Source organism: Ambystoma mexicanum, chromosome 2p (genome assembly GCF_040938575.1).
Source record: "Ambystoma mexicanum isolate Mex_15411 chromosome 2p, UKY_AmexF1_1, whole genome shotgun sequence".
Lineage (NCBI taxonomy): Eukaryota > Metazoa > Chordata > Amphibia > Caudata > Ambystomatidae > Ambystoma > Ambystoma mexicanum.
The window spans coordinates 1,359,300,919-1,359,311,580 of NC_090923.1; the positions used below are offsets into that span (position 1 = coordinate 1,359,300,919).

General features: G+C 48.0%; 1 protein-coding gene across 1 annotated transcript; it reads right to left on the minus strand.

Annotated features, from left to right (window-relative positions):
* Positions 1-7,018: 7,018 nt before the first annotated feature.
* On the minus strand, positions 7,019-7,534 carry LOC138567889 (protein LDOC1-like). Its single transcript, XM_069646389.1, has one exon. It carries the CDS (start codon positions 7,532-7,534, stop codon positions 7,019-7,021), a length of 516 nt encoding a protein of 171 aa, XP_069502490.1.
* Between the last annotated feature and the right edge of the window lie 3,128 nt (positions 7,535-10,662).

Genomic DNA, 10,662 nt, shown 5'->3' on the forward strand with positions numbered 1-10,662 from the left:
GCCCCTAATACTCCCTTTTGGGAGATCGCCATGCTCATTCAGGACTTCCTCTGAGCCCCGAAGACCACTGCAACCTGCAATGGGGTCTAACACCCCCTAACTCCCAAAATAAATCTGCTTTCACCCAGTAACTCAAAGGGTAGCGATGTGTGGGTCACCCACTTCTACGCCACTGTGGTGTGCTTGCGAGCGGGCTAGGCTCTTTTCATGAAAGACACTGAGCTCTTTTTCTGGCAGTAAATAGGTCAGTCATGTTACCTGTTCACATAAAGGTCTTGCTTCTCAGAAAAGTCTCGACGTAGCAGTAAAATAATGTGTCAAACGCACAGAGCCTCGCATGACGTCATCCCGGAGAAAGTATGTACGCACGTCCACAGAAGCCTTTTTGTGCTGGAAAGATGACGGAATCCATTTTTTATTTCGGGGTCAGGGTTTCCTATTCATTGGACGACCTTTGACTGACAGGGGCCCTCCCTGGCGCCATGGCTACCAGGGCCTAGCCGCTCGTAGAGATACATGAAAGCCTACAGCGGGCGAGATGTGAATTTCCCGAGCTCGTGCGAGGGCTTTCATCCTGCTCTGCATGTCGCACGTGGGAAACGTGAGGTGTGCAGCCAATGCCAGGGTCACCTGGAGCCCGCAGAGAGCCGCGCATGTGAACAAGGGGCCCCAGAACCTCAGCAGAGGCAAGTTCACCCTCACCTTTCACCCCCGAAACTCTAGAATACCACCAACTCTAAAATCCGTCACTGTAGATGTAAACAGTATTAAGGGGTGGAGCTTTGGTAAATGGCCTCTGCTATGAGTGGTTTTAACATGGTGAAAAGGCCTTTTTAAATTGCGTTTTTCATAAAGTAAGCTATAAACTGGGTTCCAGAAGGACTGTTCCACTGATTTAAATGTACTTACTATAAAAATACTGTCTGGTAATGCCAAAAGTGGAATTGAACATCTGTTAGGCCTCCTGCTTCTTGCGAAAGTTTGGTGTAAATCCATCTAGCGGTTCGGGCTGCAGTTGATAGCAAAAGCATATTGTCAAAGTCTCACCGGACACAGGTAAGGTGTGTACATATAATCTTTATAGTCTGAACCCCACAGTGCAGCCTCCTTCCTCGGCGTCCCTCCCAACTGCCACTGTGGAATGTTGACTGCTAAACACGCATCAACATTCCACAGGTGCCCGTGCACGTTACAGGTGCCCGTGCACATTACAACACATATCTTTAGCGAAATTACATGGAAAACCATGATTAGGGCACTACCTAAAGCATTGCCTCCTATTCTCATATCCTTTACTGGACCTTCGCTGGCTGTCTATTTTTTGGGAGAAGTGTTATGAAGATTTGTCGAGTCGCAACAAAGTTAGAAGCATCTCAAAAAGCGGCCTTTCTATGGGGAGTCCTACTTAACCATAATTACAGGGTCACTATCGCTGACAATGTAATACAGATCAATAGACAGATAAGTCAAATTAATTGTAAACTCATTCAATACACATATTATCTACCTGGGAAGAACAAAGGATTGTTTTCAGTCTTATAATCTTACACTTGTTATGTTAAAGGATTAAAGGTTTGCATAGGAGCAGGTAGATATGTCATCCCTAGCTCCCGCCGTCTCTCCTCGACATACTGGAACAGCAGAAGAGCCCTATATGGGACAACAGGTATCATGCCAATACCACATTGAGTGTATGAGAGATGATATGCACTCAGACAACCGTACTGAAAGTACCCTTGCACCTAAAGGGTGGAAGGATGTTGGCACACACAATTGGACATCATAGAGCTATAAGTGAAATCTGACGAGGGCAGAGTGATGTTATGAATGATAGATACTGAGACGTACTGAACCGGTAATCAAATACCTACAAATAAAGATGTAACTGACGTAACATGAGAAACGTAATCAAATACGAATAAATCATATATGTAAAGAAGATGAAGTAACCTACTGACTAATAAGTGTATGTATCCAGAAATGCAATGTAGAAGAGACATATAGAAGTTTGCTGCAGAGGAAAACATAACGTGGCTAGAGTGGCCATGATGAAAAGATGGATGCCGGACTCATATTAAAACCAATCAAGCTACCTTGGTGATGGACCAGGGCTGCAGAGCCAGGGGACGCTTTAAAAAACAGCTTTGTGTCAAGTATAAAGAGGAGTCTATTGGCCTGGGATAAAGGATGCTACTTCAAGGAATAATAGCAAGGCACAAGGGGAGTCAAAAGGATAAGCCATGCAAGTAAGACATATTTCTCTTAGATTAAGCAAAGAGGAACACATCTGAAAGAGCCAAGTATTGGACAATTAAAAGTATGGAAAGCCTATGCAAGGTGAGCAAGTCTCCACAGGTCGAGAGGAGTAATGACACCCAATGTAATTGAATTAAATAGTAGTAAATAGAAGGTCTAGATAGACAAATTCATGGTCTCACACATGATTCAGAAGCTGAAAAAAAGGGTTATTCATTAAGTTTCAGACATAGATAATATCAGGGATGTCTGCCTGTGTGGACGTACCAACTGAGGTATCCGTTATATCTTCCACCCCACTCGAGCCCTGAAAGTCTTCGAGCTCCCCTTCCTCCTCACCTGATGATGAGAAATCGAACTTCCTTCCGTGGGATCGACGTGTAGAAGTTCCCTTTTTCTTGTGTAGATAGGGCCGGTCTCGGAAGGAAGCCACCGTGACTCTGTGAAAGAATCAACGGTGACCTTCCCCCGCGACAGACAAGCGAGACAAGGGGAAAAGCCTTGCGGCACAAAAACCCCTTCAGAGTGCAGGAATCCGATGTGTAGGAACAAATGCTGAGGGAATCCAATCCGAGTAGGTAGAAGACTGGCAAGACTCGGGCAGGTAAGCGAAACAGAGCCAAAAATAGAATGCAGGGAAAATACGGGAACTGGAGGGGGCAAGGAGAGAAGAACCCGAGAGGGAAACAAATGGGAGTACGGAAGAGCAAAAGGAAGAGGAGAGAAGGGAACAGAGACACCACTAGACACCGGTGGCAATGGGGAGGAGAGACTAGGAGAGAGCGAGGGAAGCGGGAGGACAAGAGGACAGAGGCCGATCACCGCCAAGTGAGCTGAAAACAGGAGCGCATGCAACAAGGAGAAAACGAAAGTTGCAACGCGCAGAGCCTTCGAGCGTAAACTGGTAAATACACTCGGCGGCGGCCATGATGGAAATGACTAGACCGCTAGCGACGTTTGGGAGCACAACGTGGAGGCACTGTCTGACGGCCGCCATGTTTCCACCTCTTCCACAAACGCCAGGAGCCCGCGGTTGGACAGTATGCCCCCTTCCAAAGCGGTCTCCTCCCGGCTTACTGGGATGTAATCTGTGAAATTTACGCAACAAACGGGAAGCATTTACATGGGTCCGGGGTTCCCAAGTATCCTCTGATGAAGGATAACCCTTCCAATGTATCAGATACTCAAGGCGACCTCTGTGGTACTGTGAATCCCGGATGTGGGAGACTTCATATTCATCCGAGGTAGGAGCCAGCAACGTGTGTAATCTGGGGGTATTCTGCTTTCTGCCACCAGGTATAAAAGGACGCAATTGAGAGGAGTGAAAGGTCGGATGAATACGACTCAGATTCTTTGGCAATCTGAGGCGATAAGCAACTGGATTGATCTTGGACAGGACTTCGAAAGGACCAATGAATCAGGGAGATAACTTGGACGGGCGTACCCAGCGGGGCAAAAACTTGGTAGACAGCATGACCTTGGAACCTCCGTCCCAAGCAGGTACAGGTCTCCGATGTTTATCGGCTTGTAGGTTGTTCCGAATGTTAGCCCTTAGAAGACTTTGGTTGGCAATCTTATGGGCTTCCTTTAATTCCGCCAGGGAGGTTTCTATAGAAGGTATGAGAGTCTCAGTCCAGAAGAAGGGTAATATGGATTGAGGATGGTACCCATAAGTACAAAAGAAAGGGCTAATACCAAGTGCGCTGTGTACAGAATTGTTATAGGTGAACTCGGCAGTGGGTAGAAGGGAAACCCAGTTATCTTGAAGTTGATTAATGAAACACCGCAAATACTGCTCGAGGGTCCCATTTTACCTTTCTGTCTGTCCATTGGTTTGCTCGACACCCAGTAGTTTGCACAAAGCAGTCCAGAATTTAGAGGTGTATTGGCTCCCACGGTCTGACACAATCTTTTTGGGGAGACCATGCAACCTGAAAATATCTTTCAAGAAGACTTCAGCCATGACAGAGGCTGAGGGTATCCCGGGTAGGGGGGAGAAATGAGCCAGTTTCGAGAAGGAATCCACCGTCACCATGATACAGGTACAGCCCTGGGAAACCGGTAGGTCCACAATGAAGTCTGTGGATATGTGTTTCCAAGGACCAGGAGGGATAGAGTCTTGTTGAAGCAGGCCTAAGGGTCTTCGTGTAGAATGCTTATTTTGCATACAGGCAAGACAGGTCTGGATGTAAGCCTGAGTATCGGCTCTCATGTTAGGCCAGTAAAAGGACCTCTGGAGCAGTTCTAAAGTTCCTCGTAAGCCTCAGTGGCCTGCAACCTTCGAGTCGTGACACCACTGGAGAGCCTGTAATCTGAGGTATTGTGACAGAAGGATAAGTCTCCCTTTTGTGAAGTACAGACCATCTCTCTGATCCACCGGAGCTCTCCCTACTAGTAAGGGAGATTTTTCTGGAGAAAAAGACTTTTGTCTCACCTCTTCCAAGAAAGATGACACCACAGATATGATCAGGGTATGGGGAAACATGAGCTCTTTCCTACATCTCGGAGAGGTTTTGTCCTTACGAGATAAAGCGCCAGCAACCTGATTTTGGGTACCGGGTATGTATGTGATGAGAAAATGGAACTGGCCAAAGAAATGTGCCCATCGGGCTTGCCTGGTGTTATAGCATTCTTGTTGACGTAGAATCTGTAAGTTCTTGTGATCAGTACTTATCAGGAACGGGTGTAGGCTTCCTTGGAGCAGATGTCTCCATTCCAGACAGGCCAGTTTCATAGCTAAGAGTTCTCTTTCTATGACTGAGTAGTTCTGCTGGCTCGGGTTAAGAGTCTTGGAGAAGTAGGCAATGGGATGTTCTCGGCCTTCGTTGGATTGCAGGAGAACGGTGCCTACCGCACCAGCGGAGGCGTCAGTTTCTAGAACAAAAGGTAGCTGTTGGTCCGGCTTTTCAGAATAGGGGCAGAACAGAACCTGTTTTTTAGACAGGTGAAGCTCTCCTCCGCTTCCTCGGACCAGTGAAAGTGTAAGGAGGATTTCTTCAATAAGGAGGTGATAGGTAGAGTAAGTCTGGAGAATTTGGGTATAAACTTCCGGTAGAAGTTTGCCAGACCAAGGAACCTCTGAACCTCCTTGACCGACGAAGGGGAAGGCCAGGCTAGTATGGCTTCGACCTTTTTGGGGTCCATGGTGATTCCCTTGCTGGATAAGATAAACCCCAGATAGGATACAGAGGGTTGGGAGAAAGCACACTTTTCTGGCTTGACTAACAAATGATGTTGCTGCAGCCTGTGTAGTACTTCCTTCACATGCAGAGTATGCTCTTCGGTTTGACAGGAGTAAATCAGAATATTGTCTAAGTAGACTATGGTGTTTTGGCACCAACAAAACAGAAAATGTGCGGTCCATGAATCTTTGAAAGATTGAGGGAGCATTCACCAGTCCAAACGGCATAACCTGATATTCGAACAACCCGTAGAGCTTGCGGAAAGCCGTCTTCCATTCGTTGCCGGTCCTGATTCGGAGTAAATGATAGGCATTGCGTAGGTCGAGTTTGGAAAAAATCACGGAGCCCTGAACAGCCTCCAGGATCTCAGAGATTATTGGCATGGGATATCGGTCCTTGATGGTAAATTGGTTAAGGCCTCTGTAATCGATACAGGGCCTTAATTCCTTGGAGTCCCTCTTTGGAATGAAGAATAGAGATGCTCCTGCTGGTGATCTGGATGGTCGGATCAATCCGTTAGCCAGGTTGTCGTCCAAGTAGCGTCTAAGAACTTCCTTTTCAGACAGGGAAAGAAGATACATCCTGCAAAACGGAACCAGGGCCTGAGGAACCAGGTCTATCCTACAGACCTCCGGTAGATGAGGAGGAAGTTCCATGGGCTGTTGTTCTTGGAAAACCATGGCGTATTCCTGAAGGCAGCCTGGAATGCAATGGATCGTGCTCCTCTCAGGGGCACACGCCGTCTTGATACTTTCGAACAAGGGTCCAGGAAGGCACTTCTCCTGGTAGTAAGTAGAACGGAAACTCAGAAGATTCATAGTCCAATCAATGGTTGGGTTGTGTCGTCGGAGCCAGCCAATACCCAAAATAACCGGAAAATGAGCTGCGCGGATGATGTCGAAGCTCAGTACCTCCGAATGTTGTTAAATGGAAACCCGAACCTCCTCTGTGGTATGGGTGATAAGTCCGGAGCACAGAGGGGGACCGTCTACGCCCTCTACCTTCTGGTATTCCTTCTTGGCAACCCTACGAAGGCCTACCTTGTCGGCCCATAAGGTGTCCAGGAAGTTCCCAGCAGCCCCACAGTCCAGCAGGGCCAGTGTTTCTATTTCCTTTCCTCTGAACTGAAGTTGGACGGATACCACCATCAACCGTTGATCTTCCGAGGGTTTGGCTGAGGTAACAGAAAGAGTGACATAGGAATTAGGGAAAGCCCCTCGGTAGTCCGTCCTGCCAACTACCAAGGGCGTCTCGTTTCCCGGACGTCTGAGGGGTACATCCAGACAGTCTCTCAATAGGTGTGAGGCGGATCCGCAGTACAGACAAAGGTTGCTCTCCGTCTTCTCTTTTTTTCTTCTGCTGTCAAGGGGGCTCTGGTTGTTCCTATTTGCATGGGCTCTTCCCGGGGTGATGGACGAGAGACAGGTGAGGAGGTCGGAGGATAAGGCTCTAGGCAAGAACTAGAACTGCAGGTCTTTCGTCTTTCATTCTTCCGTTCGGTCAACCGGAAATCGATCCTTACAGCCGCCTTGATGAGATCCGAGAAAGAGTCGGGCGGGGGATTCTGGCAAGCTCGTCCTTCAGCTCTTCACGCAAACCCCTCCGGTTTCTGCAGCCAATCTCTTGAAGGAGGATATGTAAGAGAGCAGGTCAGAACTACCCTGACGTACGTCCAAGAGGTCTTCACTAGCTAGATGAGCACTTTCAGTACGAAGGAATGTCTGCTTGAGTAAATCCTTAAATGCAACGAAGTTCTGTAGCACTGGGTCGGACTGGGACACCAAAGGAGTAGCCCACGCTAGAGCATTTCCGGTCATTTGTGTGATCATGAACCCCACTTTAGCGTGATCAGTGGAGAAGGCGTTCTGTCTGAAAGCGAAGTGGATATTGCAAGCCTCCAGGAATTCTTTTACTCTTTTCTCTGATCCATCGAACTTGCCTGACACCAAAGGTAGAGGGGGTAGATCAGTGGCCTGCTGTTCTCTGGCGGTAACTCTCTGTTGGAGGGCGGTATTGGCAGTTTTAAGGGCTTGTACTTCCAAGTTTAAGTTTTGTACTGCCGCTACCAGTTCTTGAAGCTGCTGGGGAGTTGCCATGTCTGTATTCTGGCGTTGCAAGCTATCAGGGATGTCTGCCTGTGTGGACGTACCAACTGAGGTATCCGTTATATCTTCCACCCCACTCGAGCCCTGAGAGTCTTCGAGCTCCCCTTCCTCCTCACCTGATGATGAGAAATCCAACTTCCTTCTGCGGTATCGACGTGTAGAAGTTCCCTTTTTCTTGTATAGATAGGGCCGGCCTCGGAAGGAAGCCAACGTGACTCTGTGAAAGAATCAACGGTGACCTTCCCCCGCGAAAGACAAGCGCGACAAGGGGAAAAGCCTTGCGGCACAAAAACCCCTTCAGAGTGCAGAAATCCGATGTGTAGGAACAAATGCTGAGGGAATCCAATCCGAGTAGGTAGAAGACTGGCAAGACTCGGGCAGGTAAGCGAAACAGAGCCAAAAATAGAATGCAGGGAAAATGCGGGAACCGGAGGGGGCAAGGAGAGAAGAACCCGAGAGGGAAACAAATGGGAGTACGGAAGAGCAAAAGGAAGAGGAGAGAAGGGAACAGAGCCACCACTAGACACCAGTGGCAATGGGGAGGAGAGACTAGGAGAGAGCGAGGTAAGCGGGAGGACAAGAGGAAAGAGGCGGATCACCGCCAAGTGAGCTGAAAACAGGAGCGCACGCAACAAGGAGAAAACGAAAGTTGCAACGCGCCGAGCATTCGAGCGTAAGCTGGTAAATACACTCGGCGGCGGCCATGATGGAAATGACTAGACCACTAGCGACGTTTGGGAGCACAACGTGGCAGCACTGTCTGACGGCCGCCATGTTTCCACCTCTTCCACAAACGCCAGGAGCCCGATGTTGTGACAGATAATGGTGTGCCTAAACTCCCTTAAAAGTCCCAGAATAAGAGAACAGGCTGCAAGGTCAACTACAAAGGAGAAGCCTTGGCTTAGGGTCGGACCGATGACAGATTATGGACTAATTCGGAAAGTAGGGAGTAGTCTGATGTTAGTTTCAGCACCTGGGGTCCAGTTTGCTTATGTGCTGCTAACAAGCCGAAAGTCCAAGGTTGGGAAAGCATGCCAGCCAATCAGAGGGTCTATGTAGAAACATGCTATACAATATTACAAAGACCGACCCGCTGCCATGTTCCCGCTACAATCAGTATTATACATATTTAGAGGTAGTTCAAGGCATGCCTAACAGATTAGGGGCAGCTAATGATGTTATTAACACTTATACATACTATAGGTACATATGTTCCCTTGACCAATCCCTCTCTGCAATAGGGTTTAAAGTTTCCATGTAGAATGACATCATAGCTGACGTACATTGAGGTATAAGACCTTTGTTTTATACCTTGTTTGAGTGTGAATGTGTGGACTACAGCCTGTTGTTCGCCAGATTACCCTACTTTAATAATAAAGTAGTACTTTGCCATATTATTTGAGTCTGTCCGGTTATTTGGGTCTGAGATCGTTATTGTTAATTCCATCTAGCACATGAGACTCTTCAAGGTGCTAGAGTACAGGTTCATTGTAGGTCATCCAGGCACTTTAGTTCATCACAGAACACATCAATAATCGGGGTATTAGGTCAATAGACCTTTTTAGAAAAACCGAATAGAAAACAAAACGATTTAGAAAGACCACTCTGTGACCGCACAGAGCGGTCTTCCTAAATCGAACTCTCAGCCCCTGAGACTCACACGAGTGCGCGCAGGGGCTGACTGGCACGCCAGGACCCGGAATCGGCCATGACTGAGAACGGTTAAGTGTGTGTGTTGCATGTGTTTGTTTATTTCAGGGACTGTGGGGGGCATAGGGAGGTTGTTTGGGGGGATAAACACCGTCAGGGGAGGATGCGGGTAGGGCGTGAGGCAATGTGGGTTTTCGCTTTGTGTAGGCCGCCCTAAATCGGGCAAAAGAAACGTCTTTTTGTTGGGCGACCTAAAAAAAAGCAAAATTATCACATAGAACCATAATCAGACCTAACCGCATCTGCTGGTATCTCGCTGGAGCCGGTCCTCATACAGTGTAAGAAGACATTTCAGGCCCCATCTTCAGGCTACAAAGAACTGCTTGCTGCCTCACTCGGCTGGCATTGCTAGGCGGGGGGCGGAGGGGCCTATAGCCCCGAATCATTTGGTTGTAGCCCTGGATAGAAGTTCAGGGGCTACAACCAAAAGGCTAGCTAGCCCCGAGTGCCGACAGTCCTGACATTAGCATAGCCCCGGATCTTTTGCAGACCCCTCGTTGGGTCAAAGGGCGTGGGAATAACCACAGCACCGTTCATCTGCACCGTTCAATGCAGAGGTATTCATGCACTCACAAACTGTTCCAGGTAACCGTGAAGACTGGCCTACTCCAGATTACAGGTAACGAAAGGGAGACTGCTCAAGGATTGTAGAAGGACTTGAGAGCTATTAGCTATTGGAACAGGAGGGTGGCGTCCTACCACAAAAGTTGTGTTACTTTATATACACATTTTCTGCAAAGATTTTAACATTTAATGTTAAAATCTTTGCAGAAAATGTGTATGTAAAGTAACTACTCCAGATTATGGCTCACTATGGAGTGATTGTTCATGACTGTTCACATGTGGTACATGCAACCTTTCCCCAATGTACCAACCAGGAACTGTGTCGAGGACACATCGATTTACATTTACACATTTCATCATCCTAGTACTCCGGTAGCCCTATAATGTGCTGATATTTCTGTGCCTTGCATATTGGCTGATTTGTTGCGATGCTAGAGGTAGGCCTTTTCTAAATTGAGAAAAATGCGGGGTGGGGTTATGAAAAGTGGAAAGCAGAGCAAAGTGAGGATGTGTCTGGTGTCAGTGATCGTAGGTGACATGATAGCCAGGCTCCCATACAAAAAGCCTGTCCACGACTGCCTAGGAATAAGTGTTAATAAAATGGGCAAGCTGTTCCCGCTGCACTGCCCCGTGTCCTTTGCAATATCATGCAGGTGAAATGGAGCAACACTGTGGCAGTAAAGGAATTCTTCACAGTGCCTCTCTCACCCCACTAACCTCACCCGCACCCTCTGTTTCAGATTCGCCGGGGCACCTGGAGACCATGCAAATGGCAGCAGAGCCCACCAGGGACGTCATTTGGGGGTCGCCAGAGGTCGCAAGAGCGACCGCTGCCGATTGGCCAG

Excerpts from the sequence above, each read along its gene's own strand:
- LOC138567889 (XM_069646389.1), bottom strand. The coding sequence starts at position 7,534 with ATGGCAACTCCCCAGCAGCTTCAAGAACTGGTAGCGGCAGTACAAAAC.